Here is a 26,021-nt window from a genome sequence, read left to right on the forward strand (position 1 = left end):
TTATGGAAAAGTTGGATCGGTATTTAAAAACCAAATAAAATCAATCCAATATATATTTTAAACATTCTTCAGAATAAATACATTCATACATTTAATCTGGTAAATAGATTTTTATTTTTAGGAAAATAAAGTTATGACTTCCTTTTTCTAACAACACTCTCCTTCCTTTGTGTAACCCTAAAGATGCTGACACTCTCCTTTCTTTGTCTAACCCTAAAGAAGCCGACACTCATCTACCACTCTTTCTCTTACAAACGCATATACTCTTTCTCATAATTGATAACCTCCTACAAACTTAAGAAGAGATATGTCGTCCTTAGATGATCCGTTTAACATCCAAACGCAGCATCCACGCGTACAACCTTCATCAATAGAAACCATTAGCGACCACCACGACCACCGAATCCTTCTGATCTTCAACCCCTATCCCTCATCTAGATCTACACGACGATTGGAGAAACCCAACAGGGTTATGTTGAGGTTGTGTCGGTTCTTATTGGTTGCTGCTTCTCTTGTTGCTGAAACGCGTCTGCTTCTTAATTTACAGGTTTTGAATCTTTCTTTTAGTTAAATTTTCATCCTCTATATCTATATCTCTACCATATACCTAACAGAAAACCCCTAACCCAAAGATTTATTGTATAATTTTCAGAAATTTGAAGGAGAGATTAGCAGGAAGTTCTTGTTTATTCATAATTGCATCCGTATTCGAAAGTGGTTAGGGTTCAATTGGTTTAATTTCATAGATCGACAAACCCTAGAAATACTAACATTCACGCTTCTGATGCAATAAATTCTTAATAGAACGTATGTATCAAATCCCTAATTTTGAACTTTTTAGTTCTATACATTAACATCACTTAATTTATCTATTTGGATTTCAATGTGGATTTTGAATATCCATTCACAGATTGTACAGTTTAAGGATTTAATGTACGAAGCATTAACAATTGAAGAAAGTTGGGACAGAGATGAAGATATGAAATAAATTATCCACTAATTACTCAATCCTCAGTGCCTTCACTCTCGTTGTTTCTCCATCTTCAGTTCCATTACCGGTGATTAACATAAAAAGGTAAAACAAATTGGTTAATCCGTTGACTATTAATTGATTGTAGGTGTGTTTCCTTTTAATTAATATTGTTGTCTAATTTTAGGTTACCCCAAAATGATATGGTTTATTATTTTGATTGGCTTGTTGAGAAGCTTCATAGATGCCTTTTCCTCCTTTCAGTCATTTCTTTCTTTTTGTTAATCTGTTGACTATTGACTCAATCCTTATGGAATTTTATTGCCTTTTTTTGCCTTTCCATATCTATCCTACTTTGGATCATAAAGGTTTTATGCTCTTTGGTTCTGTTGTCCTTTGTAATTTAGAATTTGTTAAAAAGGTAGGACTTATTTTACAAGGTTTTATTGAATATTGTTATATGTTATAGGATTAAAAATTAATCGGGGAATGGAGTAGATTTCCTGACTCCAAAATTTATTGCAGGTTTTATGTTTTGATATTTAGTTTTTGTTTAATAGCATATCTTGTTTAAATATGTTTGCTTCAAGAAGTCCATGTTTTAAGTGAAGTTTCTAAATTTGAGTTTGTGGGAATTATAAATTCTTAAATAAAAAACTTTGTTATATTGTTCCTTTATAAAATCAGGTATACCTTGTAAATTTGTATGATAAAAGGGCATTATTATGTCATTTTTTCCAGATCATTGAAAACCTTAGGACCGCCAGGGAGTAGACTTCCTGACTCCAAAGGCACAATGAAAACCACAGGCCCTTTACATGTTTTTGTTCGGGAATCTTTTTGGTGCTACACCTAATAAATATTTATAGTTCCGCCCCTGGGCTATGTTTGTTTCATCTCAGTTAACATCAAATAATGCGTATTACATTATCCTTGTTTTGATGATATATAATGAAAAATAAAGGCCTAAATCACATTCATAAACTAATCAATTTTTGTATTTTTTTCAGGAAAATCTTAAGAGAAACCATCAGAAAATGTTTTTTTAACTCAAAATCGGTTCTTCCTCACACATAGGTCTTATCTGCTGCTGATGGCTCCTTAAACGGTTCTGAGATAAGTAATATATGTGTAATTATTTTTATTGAACATGATTTTGGTATATATGTTGACATATTGACATTTTTTTTAACAATTTTTGGTGTTCGTATGATGTATCAAGACTGCATGGGTTGCCGACAGATCTTGATTGTCCGATATTTCATTTCTTAGATGAAAAAAGCTACATGGAGAGGTAACTAAATTTATGAAGTTGTTTAAATGAAAAAAATATTGTTCTTTAGATTTATGGATTTTATGGTTATTTTGTTTTTATGAATCAATATTGGAATTGGAATATGGATTCTCCTAATAGATAAAATATGTTGAGGATCATGTTACCAATCATACATAGACATATATTACATACAATTTGTTTGATATTTATATTATATATGATTTTTCAGGGAAAATTATTAGCTTTGTAAGGGTTCTATTGGTTAATGAGCTCAAGAAACTATCTGCAACAAACCTATGTTTCCAAGTAAGTGTCAATTTCTTGGTTTCAAAAACTCAATCTTAAATTTCTTAGTCAATCAGATGTGATTAATTAATTAATAGTATAAGAGTAATAATACTTTTTAATCTCTGATTAAATAGTATTTAAACTTAACAGCATTTACAACCAACTATGCAGTTCTTCATTGATATAATCAATAAAGTAATAAAACATAGTATTCCAATACATATTACTTAAATAAGAGATAATCTTAAGGAAAATAAACATACCTGTTTTATTTTGATGATGTCGATAGAATAGATGGTTGTTATGAAGAACAAATTTCGTCTATGCATGTATAAAGAAAAACATAGTTATTGAATATGATGTATATGTGAGGAAGTAAAACAATATAGTTAAAAAATATGGAAAACATACGTATGAGCAAATTGTGGAACTGGTGAAAGTTTTCTCTGTTAATATGAATTACAAATTCCGTTTGCAAATGACGTATCTATATAAATATATAAATAGTATATATATTCTAATAAATTTGTTTAAAGTTTGTTATGAATGGATAAGATACAGTTCATATATATGTGCTTGTATATTTAAAATATTGTTTTGAAAATGCATAATCTATTTGGATATACATTATCTTTTTATCTGCTAAATAATCAAAATTTATGTATTAATTTAATAAAAAAAAAAAAGATTTTTCGGTTTTGGTTTGTTTAACATTGAAATGCATGGTGCTTTTTGAAACATATAAAATTATTTGAGTCATTTTTCTAAAATAACTTCCAGGGACAGGATGGTCAAAAGGACGCCAAAATAGCAATATAGATTGGTAACAAATCCCAATTGACATTAACTAGAAAATTAGTTACTTTACATTTTCTAATGACCTACTTACTTTTACACCAACTTCATTTATTTATACCTCAATATAAACTAAACATCTTATCAATATAACAATATAATTCTATTTTAGTAATAACATCACAATATAATTTTTCCTGCAAAGGCTCTAATGTATTTTACTTTAAACAATCTTCAATTTATTTTTTTCAGTTATATTGGCTCTATACTGAAACTACAACAATGTTATTTACGGTGAAAAATCAAGACATAGCAATGATAATCATAAAAAAAACAACTTAAAATAACAACATTAGAAAATGTCAAACTTTATTTAAACAATCTAGGGAAGGAAAAAACATAAAATTTGCGCCTTAGTTTCAACTGTTCATCTTTAGAACTTGAAATATCAATAACTTCGTCCTATTTCCAGTTTGCCAAAGCCAACTCTCTTTTCTTTTGTTTTGCAACATTCCATTCATGCAACACAAGTTTAAAACATTCAACTTGTTCGTTAACCTCATCATCGGTAAAAATCCTCATTTTATCTCTTAGGTGTATTAATATTGGTGTTAAAAAGTGAGTATTACTAAAGCTTAACTGAGACTATTGCTAAAGCACGATACTATCCCTAAAATTTAGGAATGAAATTATTTAAACTTTTTAGTACCTTATCGTGGATTAGTCAATATATTATTTTAACAAATTTTAATAGGAATGACGGGATTTGTTCTTATCTTATTTTATAGCTCATTTGTACCACATATGACCCTAAGGTTATTGAAATGCATTTTCTGTTCACTTTTTAAAATAAAATTCGCAGATAATAAAAAAAGATACTTCAAGTATTAGGGATAGTATCGTGCTTTAGCAGGAAAATGAGTTATAAATAGTCTCAATTAAGATTTACTAATACTCACTTTTTAACACCAATATTAATACACCTAAGAGATAAAATGAGAATTTTTACCGATGATGAGGTTAACAAACAAGTTGAATGTTTTAATGATTTAAAACTTTTAAGTTTATAAATTTTAGTTTCTTTGTCAGACTATTTTGTTTATGTTATTTAGTTTTCTTCTTTCTGTTTATTAGATATTTATACAGTTGTATAATAAGTAAAACAAATAATCTACCAAATAAAATTTACAATATCATTTAAATATAAATCAATCAATATGCATTCTTTCAATTATTGAAAAAAACTATTAAAACATGAAAGAAATATTTACCGAAAAAAACTAATGAAACTTGAAATAAATATATATTAACAAAAAACACAAATTGTTAAAACATTACTTCAAGTATTAAAAAAAGCAGTATAATTTAATGTAAGTATCAATCTCACATATAAATAATTAGTTCAACTCAATCGGTATTCAATTAATACGGTTATAAGTATTGTATATAAAAAATATTTTTTATTACAATGTGTTATAAAAAAATAAAATTATATATTATTAATTTCATGTTTTTACAGTTGGCATGATGATTGTAGATAAAGAAAATAGGCCTAATGAGGCTATCCAACTTGATGTAAATACACAAAAGGGTATGTTTCATATGCGCAACATGATTAATACGTTATCTTTATGCATAATTCATCCAAAAAAATTATTGCAGAAAAAGAAAATTATATAATAAGACATATTATGAACGACTAAAGGAGAAGAAGAAAATGAGACAAACAGCTAATGGAGAAGTAAGTAGTCAAAACATGACACCTATGACAAATGTGTCTACAACACAGAGGACCCTGGCTGATATTACTAATGTAACTCCTACAAGTGTATTGGATTTTGCTCAAAGGAAATCGATTAAGAACAGAAATGCATATCAACGACGCAAGGAACGAAACTCACCGACAACACCTATTGAAATTAGTCATTAGGATCCATATAGCTTTGTTTATAATGGTATCCCTAAAGAACATCGTGTTTTGAAGGTACAACAACCATGTGCTCATTGTGGAGCAAAACGATTTCAGTTTGAATTCCCTACCTTTTGTTGCATGGATGGTAAGACAAAGTTATCACATTCCTCTATTCCTGAAGAATTACTCAACCTCTTCACATCCAGAAACGAATTAGGTAGGACATTTAGACAAATGATACGTTGCTACAACAGCAACTTTTCTTTCGCATCAATTGGCGTTAATTATGACAAAACATTGACAAATATGACATCTAGAGTATACACCTTTTGTGTGAATGGAGGATTATATCATAGAATCGATCAGTTGATTCCAAGAGATGGAATACCTCGGTACTTACAGTTGTATTTTTATGATGCTGATTATGAGATGTCACATAGACTCCAAAGGAAGAATATTGATAAAGAAATTGCTGGAAAGTTGATTCGTGTTCTTGCTACAAACCCATACGTGAAGACATTTCGAAGACTTACTGATCTAGGGCCGCTTGACAATTACAGAGTCACTTTAAATGCATCAGTAGAACTTGATCAAAGGGTATACAACCGACCAACCACATCTGAGGTACCATAATAATTATTTTCTACTAATTATAAAATAAATATACCACATATGAAATACAACAGTGTATATTACACACCATATTTAATCATGTCGTTTGTATCGTAAAAACCTCAGGTCGCTGGTATTTGGGTTGAAGGTAACGACAACATAGCCGCATATAAACGAAGTATTATCGTTTATGGAAAATCCGAGAAACCGCAAACAATTCAATCTTATTGGGGATGTTATGATCCATTGTGTTATCCTTTATTTTTTTCTAACGGTGAGTCTGGATGGCATTCAAAAATCCCAAGACATGGATTTTCCATCAATGATATTATTAATGACGATGAAGACATCGGGGATGATTTAGAAGGTACACATATCATAACTTTTAAAATTTTAGTTAAGTTAACAAACATTACATTTTGTACACAGCATTAATTCTTAATTTTTTTTCACGACATCAACATTGGGTAGACTCTAATACAAAAAAAAGGGTGGAATACTGTATCTATGCAAGAGTACTATTGCTATAAGTTTCAAATTCGGCCAAATTATAATGTAATTTTGTTGGGAGGGAGCAACTTTTAGTAGGACATTTAGACAAATGATACGTTGCTACAACAGCAACTTTTCTTTCGCATCAATTGGCGTTAATTATGACAAAACATTGACAAATATGACATCTAGAGTATACACCTTTTGTGTGAATGGAGGATTATATCATAGAATCGATCAGTTGATTCCAAGAGATGGAATACCTCGGTACTTACAGTTGTATTTTTATGACGCTGATTATGAGATGTCACATAGACTCCAAAGGAAGAATATTGATAAAGAAATTGCTGGAAAGTTGATTCGTGTTCTTGCTACAAACCCATACGTGAAGACATTTCGAAGACTTACTGATCTAGGGCCGCTTGACAATTACAGAGTCACTTTAAATGCATCAGTAGAACTTGATCAAAGGGTATACAACCGACCAACCACATCTGAGGTACCATAATAATTATTTTCTACTAATTATAAAATAAATATACCACATATGAAATACAACAGTGTATATTACACACCATATTTAATCATGTCGTTTGTATCGTAAAAACCTCAGGTCGCTGGTATTTGGGTTGAAGGTAACGACAACATAGCCGCATATAAACGAAGTATTATCGTTTATGGAAAATCCGAGAAACCGCAAACAATTCAATCTTATTGGGGATGTTATGATCCATTGTGTTATCCTTTATTTTTTTCTAACGGTGAGTCTGGATGGCATTCAAAAATCCCAAGACATGGATTTTCCATCAATGATATTATTAATGACGATGAAGACATCGGGGATGATTTAGAAGGTACACATATCATAACTTTTAAAATTTTAGTTAAGTTAACAAACATTACATTTTGTACACAACATTAATTCTTAATTTTTTTTCACGACATCAACATTGGGTAGACTCTAATACAAAAAAAAGGGTGGAATACTGTATCTATGCAAGAGTACTATTGCTATAAGTTTCAAATTCGGCCAAATTATAATGTAATTTTGTTGGGAGGGAGAGTAATTCTTCAGGAATAGAGGAATGTGATAACTTTGTCTTACCATCCATGCAACAAAAGGTAGGGAATTCAAACTGAAATCGTTTTGCTCCACAATGAACACATGGTTGTTGTACCTTCAAAACACGATGTTCTTTAGGGATACCATTATAAACAAAGCTATATGGATCCTAATGACTAATTTCAATAGGTGTTGTCGGTGAGTTTCGTTCCTTGCGTCGTTGATATGCATTTCTGTTCTTAATCGATTTCCTTTGAGCAAAATCCAATACACTTGTAGGAGTTACATTAGTAATATCAGCCAGGGTCCTCTGTGTTGTAGACACATTTGTCATAGGTGTCATGTTTTGACTACTTACTTCTCCATTAGCTGTTTGTCTCATTTTCTTCTTCTCCTTTAGTCGTTCATAATATGTCTTATTATATAATTTTCTTTTTCTGCAATAATTTTTTTGGATGAATTATGCATAAAGATAACGTATTAATCATGTTGCGCATATGAAACATACCCTTTTGTGTATTTACATCAAGTTGGATAGCCTCATTAGGCCTATTTTCTTTATCTACAATCACCATGCCAACTGTAAAAACATGAAATTAATAATATATAATTTTATTTTTTTATAACACATTGTAATAAAAAATATTTTTTATATACAATACTTATAACCGTATTAATTGAATACTGATTGAGTTGAACTAATTATTTATATGTGAGATTGATACTTACATTAAATTATACTGCTTTTTTTAATACTTGAAGTAATGTTTTAACAATTTGTGTTTTTTGTTAATATATATTTATTTCAAGTTTCATTAGTTTTTTTCGGTAAATATTTCTTTCATGTTTTAATAGTTTTTTTCAATAATTGAAAGAATGCATATTGATTGATTTATATTTAAATGATATTGTAAATTTTATTTGGTAGATTATTTGTTTTACTTATTATACAACTGTATAAATATCTAATAAACAGAAAGAAGAAAACTAAATAACATAAACAAAATAGTCTGACAAAGAAACTAAAATTTATAAACTTAAAAGTTTTAAATCATTAAAACATTCAACTTGTTTGTTAACCTCATCATCGGTAAAAATTCTCATTTTATCTCTTAGGTGTATTAATATTGGTGTTAAAAAGTGAGTATTAGTAAATCTTAATTGAGACTATTTATAACTCATTTTCCTGCTAAAGCACGATACTATCCCTAATACTTGAAGTATCTTTTTTATTATCTGCGAATTTTATTTTAAAAAGTGAACAGAAAATGCATTTCAATAACCTTAGGGTCATATGTGGTACAAATGAGCTATAAAATAAGATAAGAACAAATCCCGTCATTCCTATTAAAATTTGTTAAAATAATATATTGACTAATCCACGATAAGGTACTAAAAAGTTTAAATAATTTCATTCCTAAATTTTAGGGATAGTATCGTGCTTTAGCAATAGTCTCAGTTAAGCTTTAGTAATACTCACTTTTTAACACCAATATTAATACACCTAAGAGATAAAATGAGGATTTTTACCGATGATGAGGTTAACGAACAAGTTGAATGTTTTAAACTTGTGTTGCATGAATGGAATGTTGCAAAACAAAAGAAAAGAGAGTTGGCTTTGGCAAACTGGAAATAGGACGAAGTTATTGATATTTCAAGTTCTAAAGATGAACAGTTGAAACTAAGGCGCAAATTTTATGTTTTTTCCTTCCCTAGATTGTTTAAATAAAGTTTGACATTTTCTAATGTTGTTATTTTAAGTTGTTTTTTTTATGATTATCATTGCTATGTCTTGATTTTTCACCGTAAATAACATTGTTGTAGTTTCAGTATAGAGCCAATATAACTGAAAAAAATAAATTGAAGATTGTTTAAAGTAAAATACATTAGAGCCTTTGCAGGAAAAATTATATTGTGATGTTATTACTAAAATAGAATTATATTGTTATATTGATAAGATGTTTAGTTTATATTGAGGTATAAATAAATGAAGTTGGTGTAAAAGTAAGTAGGTCATTAGAAAATGTAAAGTAACTAATTTTCTAGTTAATGTCAATTGGGATTTGTTACCAATCTATATTGCTATTTTGGCGTCCTTTTGACCATCCTGTCCCTGGAAGTTATTTTAGAAAAATGACTCAAATAATTTTATATGTTTCAAAAAGCACCATGCATTTCAATGTTAAACAAACCAAAACCGAAAAATCTTTTTTTTTTTTATTAAATTAATACATAAATTTTGATTATTTAGCAGATAAAAAGATAATGTATATCCAAATAGATTATGCATTTTCAAAACAATATTTTAAATATACAAGCACATATATATGAACTGTATCTTATCCATTCATAACAAACTTTAAACAAATTTATTAGAATATATATACTATTTATATATTTATATAGATACGTCATTTGCAAACGGAATTTGTAATTCATATTAACAGAGAAAACTTTCACCAGTTCCACAATTTGCTCATACGTATGTTTTCCATATTTTTTAACTATATTGTTTTACTTCCTCACATATACATCATATTCAATAACTATGTTTTTCTTTATACATGCATAGACGAAATTTGTTCTTCATAACAACCATCTATTCTATCGACATCATCAAAATAAAACAGGTATGTTTATTTTCCTTAAGATTATCTCTTATTTAAGTAATATGTATTGGAATACTATGTTTTATTACTTTATTGATTATATCAATGAAGAACTGCATAGTTGGTTGTAAATGCTGTTAAGTTTAAATACTATTTAATCAGAGATTAAAAAGTATTATTACTCTTATACTATTAATTAATTAATCACATCTGATTGACTAAGAAATTTAAGATTGAGTTTTTGAAACCAAGAAATTGACACTTACTTGGAAACATAGGTTTGTTGCAGATAGTTTCTTGAGCTCATTAACCAATAGAACCCTTACAAAGCTAATAATTTTCCCTGAAAAATCATATATAATATAAATATCAAACAAATTGTATGTAATATATGTCTATGTATGATTGGTAACATGATCCTCAACATATTTTATCTATTAGGAGAATCCATATTCCAATTCCAATATTGATTCATAAAAACAAAATAACCATAAAATCCATAAATCTAAAGAACAATATTTTTTTCATTTAAACAACTTCATAAATTTAGTTACCTCTCCATGTAGCTTTTTTCATCTAAGAAATGAAATATCGGACAATCAAGATCTGTCGGCAACCCATGCAGTCTTGATACATCATACGAACACCAAAAATTGTTAAAAAAAATGTCAATATGTCAACATATATACCAAAATCATGTTCAATAAAAATAATTACACATATATAACTTATCTCAGAACCGTTTAAGGAGCCATCAGCAGCAGATAAGACCTATGTGTGAGGAAGAACCGATTTTGAGTTAAAAAAACATTTTCTGATGGTTTCTCTTAAGATTTTCCTGAAAAAAATACAAAAATTGATTAGTTTATGAATGTGATTTAGGCCTTTATTTTTCATTATATATCATCAAAACAAGGATAATGTAATACGCATTATTTGATGTTAACTGAGATGAAACAAACATAGCCCAGGGGCGGAACTATAAATATTTATTAGGTGTAGCACCAAAAAGATTCCCGAACAAAAACATGTAAAGGGCCTGTGGTTTTCATTGTGCCTTTGGAGTCAGGAAGTCTACTCCCTGGCGGTCCTAAGGTTTTCAATGATCTGGAAAAAATGACATAATAATGCCCTTTTATCATACAAATTTACAAGGTATACCTGATTTTATAAAGGAACAATATAACAAAGTTTTTTATTTAAGAATTTATAATTCCCACAAACTCAAATTTAGAAACTTCACTTAAAACATGGACTTCTTGAAGCAAACATATTTAAACAAGATATGCTATTAAACAAAAACTAAATATCAAAACATAAAACCTGCAATAAATTTTGGAGTCAGGAAATCTACTCCATTCCCCGATTAATTTTTAATCCTATAACATATAACAATATTCAATAAAACCTTGTAAAATAAGTCCTACCTTTTTAACAAATTCTAAATTACAAAGGACAACAGAACCAAAGAGCATAAAACCTTTATGATCCAAAGTAGGATAGATATGGAAAGGCAATAAAATTCCATAAGGATTGAGTCAATAGTCAACAGATTAACAAAAAGAAAGAAATGACTGAAAGGAGGAAAAGGCATCTATGAAGCTTCTCAACAAGCCAATCAAAATAATAAACCATATCATTTTGGGGTAACCTAAAATTAGACAACAATATTAATTAAAAGGAAACACACCTACAATCAATTAATAGTCAACGGATTAACCAATTTGTTTTACCTTTTTATGTTAATCACCGGTAATGGAACTGAAGATGGAGAAACAACGAGAGTGAAGGCACTGAGGATTGAGTAATTAGTGGATAATTTATTTCATATCTTCATCTCTGTCCCAACTTTCTTCAATTGTTAATGCTTCGTACATTAAATCCTTAAACTGTACAATCTGTGAATGGATATTCAAAATCCACATTGAAATCCAAATAGATAAATTAAGTGATGTTAATGTATAGAACTAAAAAGTTCAAAATTAGGGATTTGATACATACGTTCTATTAAGAATTTATTGCATCAGAAGCGTGAATGTTAGTATTTCTAGGGTTTGTCGATCTATGAAATTAAACCAATTGAACCCTAACCACTTTCGAATACGGATGCAATTATGAATAAACAAGAACTTCCTGCTAATCTCTCCTTCAAATTTCTGAAAATTATACAATAAATCTTTGGGTTAGGGGTTTTCTGTTAGGTATATGGTAGAGATATAGATATAGAGGATGAAAATTTAACTAAAAGAAAGATTCAAAACCTGTAAATTAAGAAGCAGACGCGTTTCAGCAACAAGAGAAGCAGCAACCAATAAGAACCGACACAACCTCAACATAACCCTGTTGGGTTTCTCCAATCGTCGTGTAGATCTAGATGAGGGATAGGGGTTGAAGATCAGAAGGATTCGGTGGTCGTGGTGGTCGCTAATGGTTTCTATTGATGAAGGTTGTACGCGTGGATGCTGCGTTTGGATGTTAAACGGATCATCTAAGGACGACATATCTCTTCTTAAGTTTGTAGGAGGTTATCAATTATGAGAAAGAGTATATGCGTTTGTAAGAGAAAGAGTGGTAGATGAGTGTCGGCTTCTTTAGGGTTAGACAAAGAAAGGAGAGTGTCAGCATCTTTAGGGTTACACAAAGGAAGGAGAGTGTTGTTAGAAAAAGGAAGTCATAACTTTATTTTCCTAAAAATAAAAATCTATTTACCAGATTAAATGTATGAATGTATTTATTCTGAAGAATGTTTAAAATATATATTGGATTGATTTTATTTGGTTTTTAAATACCGATCCAACTTTTCCATAACTCATTTGTATTTTCAAGAAGCGTTTTTTTACTATGTATTTTATTGTCTTCCATATGATAATATATATATATATATATATATATATATATATATATATATATATATATATATATATATATGATAAAACATGTAAACATTTAAATTTTTATTATTTTCAATAAGTTGATGATTTATTTTGTTAAACAAAATACAAGAAATTGTTATGTGAAATATAACTTTAATTGAAAAATATTTCAGTGATGGATGATCATATTACTGTTAAAAATTTTTGACATTGCGAAGCGTTTACATATGGTGGAACATATTAGCTGTTCGGGTTTTATATGTGTGGGACGACGTTGAAAATAATCGAGTCCTGATTTGGTTGATTGATCGTAACGTAAGTATGAATACAATAAAATAAATATGACATTTTTTTGGCTAATTTTCATTTTATTATTTACATAATTGGTAATATATTACATATCCAGAGAGACAAAATGATCGCCATCGTCCCACAATGTTTGAGGCAAACAGTTTTGAACATGAATTTGGTTGGACGTGTATTGTCCTTAAATCATTTCCAAGTTGAGCAGTTTTACGAAGATCACCCCACGTATTAAAGTTACAGAATTTTTTTTGGTGATTGGGCAATATTAATAAAAATTAACACAATATTTACTCGATTGGGAAATGATGTCGCCAATTCATTTCCACATTATCCATTATGTTCTTCTATCACAAGCCTCGCAAGAGATTTTAGTCGTCGAAGAATGATCATCGGTACATTTATATATTTAATTATATATATTTTGTTTTTATCAATTGCATACAACAAATTAAAATTATAGTAATTTTAATATGCTTTAGATGTTATTGGAAAAATCGTTTGGGGAAGACGAATCACGTCATTCTATGCATTTGAATTATTTCTCCAAAATGAGATGTAAGTATATTTAAATATATTAACCAATTTTCATTGTTATTATGTGTTTTAACAAAATTTTGTTTAAATGAATAGGGGACATATTATCAAGTTGATGTTCAATCACGTACCGATGAGCTTTATGATACCACTGTATCTTGCAATATTCAATCAATCCATAATTTATGTCTCTAGGGTCAAGTTGGTCCACTTAAATTTGTGTAAGTTAACCATGGGCAACATTATATATAGTTTCATTCTTTACATGTTATTTATTTTAATATACCTTACTAACTATATATTACATGTCCATACAGACAATATTTTGGTTTCTACTATATTAACTGATGTCACGTTGCATCCAAGGACACCGGAAGCTGAGCGAATTAGGATTCGAGATAGAGAGAATAATTAATTTTTCTATAGTTATTTGTTAGCGGATCATGTAGTAGTTATTTGTTTGCGGATTATGTGGTAGTTATACGTTTGCTGATTTTTAGAAGGTTGTTTGCTTGCGTACTTTTTATATTTATTTTTTGCTGAATTTGTGACATGGATTTTTAGTATTTTATAATGATTTAAAACTTTTAAGTTTATAAATTTTAGTTTCTTTGTCTGACTATTTTGTTTATGTTATTTAGTTTTCTTCTTTCTGTTTATTAGATATTTATACATTTGTATAATAAGTAAAACAAATAATCTACCAAATAAAATTTACAATATCATTTAAATATAAATCAATCAATATGCATTCTTTCAATTATTGAAAAAAACTATTAAAACATGAAAGAAATATTTACCGAAAAAAACTAATGAAACTTGAAATAAATATATATTAACAAAAAACACAAATTGTTAAAACATTACTTCAAGTATTAAAAAAAGCAGTATAATTTAATGTAAGTATCAATCTCACATATAAATAATTAGTTCAACTCAATCGGTATTCAATTAATACGGTTATAAGTATTGTATATAAAAATTATTTTTTATTACAATGTGTTATAAAAAAATAAAATTATATATTATTAATTTCATGTTTTTACAGTTGGCATGATGATTGTAGATAAAGAAAATAGGCCTAATGAGGCTATCCAACTTGATGTAAATACACAAAAGGGTATGTTTCATATGCGCAACATGATTAATACGTTATCTTTATGCATAATTCATCCAAAAAAATTATTGCAGAAAAAAGAAAATTATATAATAAGACATATTATGAACGACTAAAGGAGAAGAAGAAAATGAGACAAACAGCTAATGGAGAAGTAAGTAGTCAAAACATGACACCTATGACAAATGTGTCTACAACACAGAGGACCCTGGCTGATATTACTAATGTAACTCCTACAAGTGTATTGGATTTTGCTCAAAGGAAATCGATTAAGAACAGAAATGCATATCAACGACGCAAGGAACGAAACTCACCGACAACACCTATTGAAATTAGTCATCAGGATCCATATAGCTTTGTTTATAATGGTATCCCTAAAGAACATCGTGTTTTGAAGGTACAACAACCATGTGTTCATTGTGGAGCAAAACGATTTCAGTTTGAATTCCCTACCTTTTGTTGCATGGATGGTAAGACAAAGTTATCACATTCCTCTATTCCTGAAGAATTACTCAACCTCTTCACATCCAGAAACGAATTAGGTAGGACATTTAGACAAATGATACGTTGCTACAACAGCAACTTTTCTTTCGCATCAATTGGCGTTAATTATGACAAAACATTGACAAATATGACATCTGGAGTATACACCTTTTGTGTGAATGGAGGAATATATCATAGAATCGATTAGTTGATTCCAAGAGATGGAATACCTCGGTACTTACAATTGTATTTTTACGACGCTGATTATGAGATGTCACATAGACTCCAAAGGAAGAATATTGATAAAGAAATTGCTGGAAAGTTGATTCGTGTTCTTGCTACAAACCCATACGTGAAGACATTTCGAAGACTTGCTGATCTAGTGCCGCTTGACAATTATAGAGTCACTTTAAATGCATCGGTAGAACTTGATCAAAGGGTATACAACCGACTAACCACATCTGAGGTACCATAATAATTATTTTCTACTAATTATAAAATAAATATACCACGTATGAAATACAACAGTGTATATTACACACCATATTTAATCATGTCGTTTGTATCGTAAAAACCTCAGGTCGCTGGTATTTGGGTTGAAGGTAACGACAACATAGCCGCATATAAACGAAGTATTATCGTTTATGGAAAATCTGAGAAACCGCAAACAATTCAATCTTATTGGGGATGTTATGATCCATTGTGTTATCCTTTATTTTTTCCTAACGGTGAGTCTGGATGGCATTCAAAAATCCCAAGACATGGATTTTCCATCAATGATATTATTAATGACGATGAAGACATCGGGGATGATTTAGAAGGTACACATATCATAACTTTTAAAATTTTAGTTAAGTTAACAAACATTACATTTTGTACACAACATTAATTCTTAATTTTTTTCACGACATCAACATTGGTTAGACTCTAATACAAAAAAAGGGCGGAATACTGTATCTATGCGAGAGTACTACTGCTATAAGTTTCAAATTCGGCCAAATTATAATGTAATTTTGTTGAGAGGGAGATTGCTACAACAGTTTGTAGTAGATATCTACATCAAGCTTGAGACTTCACGTTTGGATTTTTATAGAAAAAACCAGTCCAAAATAAGAGCAGATTTATACCAAGGTGTAGTGGATTGTGTTAATGCTGGTGAGGTTCGACCGACTATGATAGGGCAATGTGTCGTGTTGCCTGCAAGTTTCATCGGAGGACCCCGTGACATGCGGCGACGATTTCTTGACGCCATGACTTTAGTTCAAGATGACGGGAAGCCTGACATATTTCTTACAATGACATGCAATCCAAATTGGCCAGAAATAAAAAATGAGTTACTACCTTGGCAGACGGCCCAAGATCGATCAGAACTTGTGTCAAGAGTTTTTCGTGCTAAGTTAGAGGATCTTAAGAAACAACTCCTCAATAAGCATGTACTTGGTGTAGTGGGTTCGTACGTTTATGTCATTGAGTTTCAAAAGCGTGGTTTGCCGCATGCGCATTTCCTCTTGATAATGATGCCTCCATACAAGCTTACTAATGCAGACCATTACGACAAAATAGTATGTGCTGAAATTCCAGACCCAATAAGGTATCCTAAAATGCACGAATTGGTCATCTCACACATGATACATGGTCCTTGCGGTAGCTTAAACTCTTATTGTCCTTGTATGAATAATGAGCAAAAGAAATCTCGTTTTAGATACCCTCGACAATTCAATGAAACAACATTACAAGGAAAGGACTCATATCCTGTGTACCGAAGAAGAGATAATGGTATAGAGGTGGACATACTGGGCAATAAGATGGATAACAGATGGGTTGTCCCGTATAACCCAAAGTTGTTAATGATGTTTAACTGCCATATGAATGTTGAAGTCTGCTCGAGTATAACCTCTGTGAAATATGTGTTTAAGTATATTTACAAGGGCCATGACAAACAAGTTATCAATATTGATCCGGATGGACAACCAGTTGTTATCAATGAGATAAAACGGTATCAGGATGCACGATATGTCTCACCTCCTGAGGCAATATGGAGGATTTTTAGGTTCCCCCTTTCTCAGATATACCCTTGTGTGATGGCTTTGCAGGTGCATCTCCCAAATCAACAGTTAGTTAGGTTCAGTGAGGATGATACACTGCCTAGCGTTGTTGAAAAGGAGAGAGATAATAGATCATTGTTGACTGCGTTTTTTCTAAAAAATAAAGAAGATATTCGTGCAAGAGAATATAAATACAGAGATTTTCCTAAAAAGTTTACGTGGGATCCGATGTCACATCGTTAGAATCATCGAAAACTAGGATTAATGCGAGGTCGTTTGGTTTCTGCTAATCCTGCTGAAGGGGAGCGATACTACCTTCGCCTACTTTTATTTCATATTAGTGGCCCTACGTGTTTTGAAGATCTGTATACGGTCAACAATATAAAATACCCAACATTTCGGAAAGCAGCTCTTGAAAGAGGCTTAATAGAGTCCGATGATGGTTTGTCTCAATATCTTACAGAGGCATCTTTGTTTCAATTTCCCAATGCTCTTAGAAGGTTGTTTGCAACAATATTGAGGTTTTGTGAGCCAGGAGATGTTCGTAAGTTATGGCATGAGCACTACAATGGACTTTCAGAAGATTATAGATGACAATACGGCAGTGTTGAGAGAGTCCAGAATATGGTCCTCACTGAAATCATGGTATTCCTACAATCTATGGGTGACCGCATTGATGATTTTGATCTTCCAAAAATAAATCAAAACGTCGATTTAGAATTTGGAGTTTTTCGTGAGGTACAAGAAGAATGCTCTATTGTTTTAAAACATGAACATTTACAAGCTCGAGATTCTCTCAATCCCGAACAAAAGTTTGCATATGATGAGATCATGCGGCATGTCCATAATGATATTCCTGGAGTGTTCTTCATAGATGGTCCTGGTGGAACAGGAAAAACATTTTTGTACAAAGCTTTACTTGCTAATATTCGTTCGTGTGGTCATATTGCACTCGCGACTGCTTCATCTGGTGTTGCGGCTAATAACATGCCCGGGGGAAGAACAACTCACTCTCACTTTAAGATTCCTATCAATCTTGAAAATAACTCAGTCTGTAAGATTTCAAGACAAAGTGGTACTGCACAACTACTTCGGACTGCAAAAGTAATCATTTGGGACGAAGTGTCGATGGCTAAAAGACATGCATTGGAGGCGGTTGACCGTACAATGAAAGATATCACTGGGGTGATGCTCCCATTTGATGGAAAGATAATGGTTTTGGGAGGTGATTTCAGACAAGTATTGTCGGTTGTCATTGGAACACGAGCACAGACTGTGGATTCTAGCATACGTATGTCACCTCTTTGGTCTTCGATTACCAAGTTGTGGTTAACTATAAATATGAGAGCACTAACCGATCCATGGTTCTCAGACTTTCTATTACGTGTCGGTGATGGAGTTGAAGAAACGGTGCACGGAAACTTTATTCGCATCCCTGATGATATGGTAATTCCCTTCACTAAAAAAGAAAAGTCATTGCATGCTTTGATTGATGCAATCTTTCCATCCTTTGAAATTAATAGATCTGAACCAGATTATATAATTTCGCGTGCAATATTATCCACAAGAAATGATAGTGTCGATGAGATTAATGATTATTTGATCGGCCGATTCCATGGAGAAGAGCGAATTTACTATAGTTTTGATGAAGTCGTGGACGATATAAATAACTTCTATCCTGTGGAATTCTTGAACACGCTCAGTGTTAGTGGTTTGCCCCCTCATTACTTAAGACTGAAAGTTGGATGCCCGATAATACTGTTACGGAATCTCGACCCATCAAATGGATTATGTAACGGCACCCGATTGATATGTAAAAGTTTTCAGCACAATGTCATTGATGCTGAAATAGCTGTTGGTCAACATGCTGGAAAGAGGGTATTTTTGCCAAGGATTCCTCTAAGTCCGTCTGAAGATGACACGTTCCCGTTCAAGCTGAAGAGAAAGCAATTTCCAATTCGATTATGTTTTGCAATGACAATAAATAAAGCTCAGGGACAAACAATTCCAAGTGTAAGAATTTATCTTCCAGAATCGGTTTTCTCACATGGCCAACTTTATGTGGCATTATCCAGAGGGATATCACGTGCCACTACAAAAGTATTGGTGAAACCCGATGAACAATTCAACGGCAGTGAAGTCTATACGTCAAATGTCGTGTATAAAGAAGTGTTGCATGATAAATAATGACTAGCCAATCATGTGTTCATATTCATTTTTACAGAATCACAACTTTTCAATTTTAATTATTTCTGATTTCGTTTTTGATAGCATGACTCTTATTGATAATTGTTTATGTGTAGCAAACTATTTGTGCAAAAACACTAATCCTATATACGAACTAATGTCTAAAATAAAGAAAAATCGCACCCGGCGCTTGGCGCGGGTAGACGGCTATTTGGAAGTACAAGAATTACCGAAAGTTTATCTTATTGTCTATTTGTTTACATCAACTGCTTATAATTTTTTTTTTCTTTTTGTATTGATTAAACATTGTTTGGCAGTTTGTTTGGCAGTTTGCCCTAAAATGCGCCGAAAAAAAAACGTCGAAATAGTTTAGTAAATATAGTTCGGCATCTTGGCCTACCTTTAATCTAAGATAAGAAACATTAATTACATGATCACTTATTAGAACATATTTTTTTATTCATTTAATTTTTATAATTTGAATATTCTCTTAGTCAGATTTAGCTGAGGGCATCTCTAAGGCTCTTTACAGTATTCAAAACAGTAATTTGGTGTCAATTTTTGCTTTGCTCCAACCGGCGTCCAAACTTTGCACCATTTCACTCATGTTGTACAGTAACACACCCAAAAGGTGTGCTATATACTATTCACACAGACAAAAGCTTTTTAGGTGTAAAATTTGATAGATAATTAATACAAGGGAAAATTATTTGCGAGGTAATTATTTTTTTTTTATTTTTTTTTATGTTTAAGTAATTTTTTATATGTATTTTACTATTTAACTTGTTAAATGTATTCATATATTATCATTGTCACCTGTTATAGACTATTTAAAAAGTTAAATGGTCAAATTTATAAAAAAAAAAAAAAAAAAGTTGTCAAAATGTGAACAATCTTTTTTACAAATTATTAATGATTTTAGGAAGAAAATATATTTTTGCGCTTTGTTCGAATATGTTATTTAATGTTGGTTTATGACATTTTATTCATTTTCAAATTATATATAGGCTCATGCAAAATGATGTTCGGGACATTAGGGGTGAGAATATTAACCAAAAAACCAAACCATAACCAAATTAACCAATATAACCGAACCATTTTAACTGAATCATTACTAAAATATATGGTGCGGTTTCTAATTTTGCTTAACCGAATACATATGGTTCGGTTATGGTTTTCATCCAAAATCGAACCACTATTAACCGAACCGAACCAATAATATTAATAAATATTTTAAATATAATATAATATTAAATATTCTTCCATCTCATATTTATTATCCATTTTTGACTTTTGTCGTATTTATTCTTCGGGATAATGACTTGAAAGGGTAACGAACTTTCGTCTTTGTTCACATTTAGTCACTAAACTTTTTTTCTTTATCTATTTATCATTGAACTATTGAAACTGTTCACATTTTACCCTTATGACCGGTTGTTACCGGTCATAAGGGTAAAATGTGAACAGTTTCAATAGTTCAGTGGCAAATAAATAACAAAAAAAAGTTTAGTGACTAAATGTGAACAAAATCGAAAGTTCGTTTCCCTCTAAAAAAGTTAAATGACTAAATGTGAACAAACTTCCTCTTGTATTATGTTTTAGCAAATTATTTATTTTTGTTAAATTGTAGCAATATTTATTGATGAAGAAATCCATGAAATAAAATAAAAACCCCGAAAAATATATTAAAAAAACGAAAAACCGAAACCAAAATAAAAAACCAATGGTTTGGTATTTTTCCAAAATAAAAAATCACAATTTTCCAATCTGATGTTGGTTTTACAAAAATTAAACTTTTGGATTTCTATATCTAAATCTCTCTCCCTTTTTATAATAAAAAAATAATTATAAAACCAAAAAGGAAATGAGAAAGCGTTCAATTCGGAATTTTTCTATCTAAAATTCCCCCTTGTGACATAAGAGATAGAGAGATAGACATGTAAACACCTTTATATAAAATGGGTTCATACCACAGGTAGAGGTGTGCTTGAGAGATGTAACATTGAGAATGTTAGTGTGTGTTAATTATGTAAATCTAGATCTAGATCCTTTTTTGTAAACACCTTTCATAATCGAATGCATCTCTTAAACAACCAAATCACTGTGTTCTTTGTGTGTTCTTTAATTCCGCATGCCAAATCAATGGTCATAATTCACATCACTGAGAATAGTTCATTTTTTGTAAAACCAAAATCAGATTGAAATTTTGATTTTTTATTTTGAAAAATATCAAACCATTGCTTTTTTTATTTCGGTTTCGGTTTTTCGTTTTTTTTAATATATTTTCGGGGTTTTGTTTTTTTCTTTTATTATTTCATAGATTTCTTCATCAACAAATGTTACTAGAATTTAACAAAAATAAATACTTTGCTAAAATATAATACAATAGGAAGTTTGTTCACATTTAGTCATTGAACTTTTTTAGAAGGAAACGAGCTAATAGGAATATGTAAACTATTATACTTTAAAATAGGTTATGATTCAACGGACTTCCGATAATCTAGCAAAATATCGATTTTGATATTATTGTATAACAAATTAAGAAAATCTTTATCGGATTAAAAACTATATGCTAAAATCGGTTTTCAAATAAAAGTTCAGGTTTAATCGCAATATTGATATCCTAGAATAGATTTTTATATTAATTGAAGTTAGAGCAAACTTCAAATTCAATACTAAAAAATTGTTATAATAGGAAGGAGTTAAAATAAATAAGCTGATATATATATATATATATATATATATATATATATATATATATATATATATATATATATATATATATATATATATATATATATATATATATATATATATATATATATATATATATATATATATATATATATATATATATATATATATATATATATATATATATATGGTTAGGTTCATGTGAGACGGTCTAATTTTGTGAGACTGTGAGACGTATTTTTTTATTTTTTTTTATTTTTTTAGTTAACTCAAGTTCCGAAAATAATATTTAAAAAAAGAATTTTTGGATTTTTCTATTTATTTTGCATTTTAAAATTATTTTTTAGAATATATACAGTGTAATATTCTATTAGAATATTTCACGTATTTTTTAAAAAAAAATGGGACTTTTTTTTTATTTTTTTTAGTTAATTCAAGTTCCGAAAATAATATTTAAAAAAAGAATTTTTAGATTTTTTCCATTTATTTTGCATTTTAAAATTATTTTTTAGAATATGTCAGTGCAATATTCTATTAAAATATTTCATGTATTTTTCAAAAAAAAGGATGTTTTTTTTATTTTTTTTGTTTGTTTTTATTTTTTTAGTTAATTCAAGTTCCCAAAATAATATTTAATTTTTTTTTTTTGGATTTTTCCATTTATTTTGCATTTTAAAATTATTTTTAGATTTGGTCTCACGGTCTTACAAAATTAGAATGGTCTCAAATGAACCTGAACCTATATATATATATATATATATATATATATATATATATATATATATATATATATATATATATATATATATATACTACTGAGGTACCCACGCGATGTGTCGTCGTTAGCTAGTTCCTCTCGGAATATAGTTTCTTTTCGGCCTTTTGGTAGACTGTTTTGCGCTAGATAGTTCCCTTTCATATATAGTTTATTGCTAGGTTCATAGCCTTACAATACCGTGCGCAACAGTGACATGAAATGATGTTAAACTGAGAACCATGTCGTATAATATAGGGGGTAAATTAAGGTATGGGCCAAATTTAAGTTTTAAAATTATACTAAACAAATAATTAATAAGAAAAATAAAAATAAAATATTAAAGGGCAATAAAGACATTTTTGGTTCGGCATGACTAAACCAAAATAAAACCAAACCATTATAATTTTCCTGAGTTGAAAAATATATTGAGCGAGTATAAATAATATTGCAATCCATAGGGACCTTTCATGTAATTTACTTATTTAATTGACAAAAAAAATATATGTTTAGAAAATGTTGTATAGTCTGTTTTGTTAATTAATCTTGTCGGACAATAAAACATTTCATTGTGAAATATATAAATTAAATTGCCACTAACAAACATTGCATTCGAAGAAAAAAACAACGTTAGGTAAATCATTTACATAGATAAACTCAAACCATGACATGTAAAGTTAGGAGAATAAAATGTGAGATTTCCAAAATTAATAAATCAAAAGAACTACAAACTCTCAAATAACCAATTATTGTTTTTTTATTAATAGTTAAATTTTTTACTAAAATACACTTCGGTTTCTATGTTCCTGCTTAATTGCTTATATCAGATGTTCATGCTGCTACGCTGCTTTTGGAGTATTTTACTTTTGCTTCTCTTTGTTTTTTCCCTTCGAGATTGTTCCCCGTATAAATTGTGGTTGATTTGTCTTCCTACTCATTTGCATAACCTGCTGAAAGCGAAAGCCTGTGATATGATTAAAAATGTAAATAACCTGAAAACAGAAAACAGAAGCATGTCATTTGAGAGAAAGAGAGAAGGCGTGATTTATATATTAATCATCTAATATTTTTTATAGTTATATCAATCAAGTAAAATAAAATAAAAAAACATCTTTCTAAATGCAATGTTTAATTTCATAATGAAAATAAAAAAAAAAAAACATCATCTTTTTACATTCATAATTAGATCAACAGTAACATAATGTGCAAATTGCAATAAGGTGTTATTATGGAAAACTAATTACCAACAAATTTAACTCCTTTCGATGCAATCAACTCCCATAAGGGACACTCTGTTTCAAGAACGGATCAAAGTTGTTTAACTGTTTTTTTAGAATTAATAGTTCATTGTGTTAACATCATAACCTTTCTCCTAAAAGCAATAAAAATTATGAAAACAGGGAAAAAACAAACCTTAGAGGTTTATTCAATCTTGAAAATTTTAAAAATGAAGCCAACTGAACCAAATAGAATTAAGACCATAGACCACTTACTCATGTCACAACTCCAGCCTGTCCATAAACACAAAAAGAAGAGATAATATGAAAATTTTACTAAAAATCCCATCTAACAATAAGTTATGAAGTTAACAAAACACATAGAGTGATCAAATCACAAACTATAAGAAAGATCAAACTTGGACAGTATATATGTCAAGAATTTAAATCTAGAAATCAAAATTGACGTTACAGAACATGAGTCTTAAACTCAAAACCAAATATCAAGGTATAGAAACCAATTTTAACACACTAAAATAAACAAAGGTATAGTTAAATTAGGTAAATCAACTCACCCTCTTTTCTAAACTTAATGATTTTGATCAATAAATTTGACATAAGCTTAACAACAACACCCAGATCCATATGCAATTCTCCCTTCACTTGAGAGATTATGTCTTTCTTTCCCTTGAAACACCAGTAAACTACTTATTGGCAACATACAAACAAATTATTATTATACCATATATATATAACTCATATTAAGCTTTGAAAAAATAGGAGGGTTTTGACTCTGGTATTAAAATTATTATTATACCAGGTAAAAACTACCACCAATTTAACAAACACAAAGAAGGATTCATTCAAATTATAAAAAAGAAGAAAATCCAATTATAAAATGAAACTGGTAAAACTTACACCTTTATAAAACTCTCGGATTTGACCAGATACTCGGCTTTCGTGTAGATACATGTTCAATATGATTAAAAAAACAGATTGAATATGTTATTAAAAGAAGAATATGAGTTTTTGTCATCAAGTCAAGGTAATGAAACGAGAGATTCTTTACATGGAGAGTAGACCTTTTGTAGCGTGTCTTCCTATTACGAAGAGTGGTACGGTCAAAGAAAATCCAAGAGAAATATAACAGCAAAAATGTCCCTCTTCAAAGAAACCTTCATATAAGAAAAAGATAACAAAACAAATCGATGTAAGGATAAATAAATCATAAATCTACTTCATTATAAAGATCCGTAGACAAACCTAAGAACAGATATGGATTCACATGAAACACCTCCTTGACTCCTTCAATTGTAGCGTCGATGTCTAATATCAGCATTGGCAAATGACATACACCTGGGGTTTTCTTTAGAGTGTACATGTTTGTGTGTACGGAGATTTAGTGGCGGTTTAGGGTTAGAGAGAAGGTAGAGGGGGAAGGCGGTGGGACGATGATGCCGCTTAAAGTTCCAGAGAGAAAAAGAGCATATGCAAGGCATGGGGTGAGGTTTTGGGAGACCTGGGGTTTAATTAGAGATGGTGAGAGCCAAGGAAGTTTGATCGATAGGGATTTCTCATCACAACTTTTATATATATATATATATATATATATATATATATATATATATATATATATATATATATATATATATATATATATATATATATATATATATATATATATATATATATATATATATATATATATATATATATATATATATATATATATATTATTGGATTAGGTGTCTAAGCTGACAACTATAATTGGTATGTACTTCAATTGATAGTAGC

General features: G+C 29.8%; 3 protein-coding genes across 37 annotated transcripts; 2 read left to right on the forward strand and 1 right to left on the reverse strand.

Annotated features, from left to right (window-relative positions):
- The first annotated feature begins 116 nt into the window (after window positions 1-116).
- Window positions 117-17,618, forward strand: LOC111880382 (uncharacterized). Its single transcript, XM_052771687.1, has 13 exons — window positions 117-547; window positions 653-807; window positions 911-1,075; window positions 1,981-2,090; window positions 2,193-2,264; window positions 2,476-2,552; window positions 4,849-4,920; window positions 4,992-5,865; window positions 5,980-6,220; window positions 6,325-6,844; window positions 6,959-7,199; window positions 15,613-15,796; window positions 15,911-17,618. Exon 13 carries the CDS (start codon window positions 16,290-16,292, stop codon window positions 17,616-17,618), a length of 1,329 nt encoding a protein of 442 aa, XP_052627647.1. The 5' UTR covers window positions 117-547; window positions 653-807; window positions 911-1,075; window positions 1,981-2,090; window positions 2,193-2,264; window positions 2,476-2,552; window positions 4,849-4,920; window positions 4,992-5,865; window positions 5,980-6,220; window positions 6,325-6,844; window positions 6,959-7,199; window positions 15,613-15,796; window positions 15,911-16,289.
- Window positions 17,619-18,017: 399 nt separating this feature from the next.
- On the forward strand, window positions 18,018-19,562 carry LOC128134212 (uncharacterized). Its single transcript, XM_052771688.1, has one exon. It carries the CDS (start codon window positions 18,018-18,020, stop codon window positions 19,560-19,562), a length of 1,545 nt encoding a protein of 514 aa, XP_052627648.1.
- Window positions 19,563-23,591: 4,029 nt separating this feature from the next.
- On the reverse strand, window positions 23,592-25,797 carry LOC111880392 (uncharacterized). 35 transcript variants are annotated; one of them, XR_008224347.1, is made up of 6 exons: window positions 25,491-25,797; window positions 25,297-25,402; window positions 25,148-25,182; window positions 24,803-24,931; window positions 24,255-24,521; window positions 23,592-23,957 (listed from the first exon to the last, which is right to left on the reverse strand). XR_008224347.1 is itself a non-coding variant. In XM_042902553.2 (6 exons), the coding sequence occupies exons 1-6, from the start codon at window positions 25,606-25,608 to the stop codon at window positions 23,871-23,873; spliced, it is 480 nt and encodes a 159-aa protein (XP_042758487.1). In that variant the 5' UTR covers window positions 25,609-25,797; the 3' UTR covers window positions 23,592-23,870. The 35 variants fall into 35 exon arrangements, 16 of the variants coding, with proteins under 16 accessions (XP_042758487.1, XP_042758492.1, XP_052620250.1 ...); XR_008224346.1 differs by having other exon boundaries at window positions 23,592-23,960; XR_006192382.2 differs by having other exon boundaries at window positions 23,592-23,974.
- Window positions 25,798-26,021: the final 224 nt, after the last annotated feature.

The sequence above is a fragment of the Lactuca sativa genome, chromosome 5 (genome assembly GCF_002870075.4).
Source record: "Lactuca sativa cultivar Salinas chromosome 5, Lsat_Salinas_v11, whole genome shotgun sequence".
Lineage (NCBI taxonomy): Eukaryota > Viridiplantae > Streptophyta > Magnoliopsida > Asterales > Asteraceae > Lactuca > Lactuca sativa.

What these genes read in the sequence shown, in the direction of transcription:
- LOC128134212 (XM_052771688.1), top strand. Translation starts at nt 18,018, where the DNA reads ATGGTATTCCTACAATCTATGGGTGACCGCATTGATGATTTTGATCTT.
- LOC111880382 (XM_052771687.1), top strand. Translation starts at nt 16,290, where the DNA reads ATGCGAGAGTACTACTGCTATAAGTTTCAAATTCGGCCAAATTATAAT.
- LOC111880392 (XM_042902551.2), bottom strand. Translation starts at nt 25,608, where the DNA reads ATGTACACTCTAAAGAAAACCCCAGGTGTATGTCATTTGCCAATGCTG. An exon ending in ACAAAAGGTCTACTCTCCAT is followed by an intron (nt 25,183 to 25,296) that starts GTAAAGAATCTC and finishes TCTACACGAAAG; the next exon opens with CCGAGTATCTGGTCAAATCC. An exon ending in AATCCGAGAGTTTTATAAAG is followed by an intron (nt 24,932 to 25,147) that starts GTGTAAGTTTTA and finishes GCCAATAAGTAG; the next exon opens with TTTACTGGTGTTTCAAGGGA.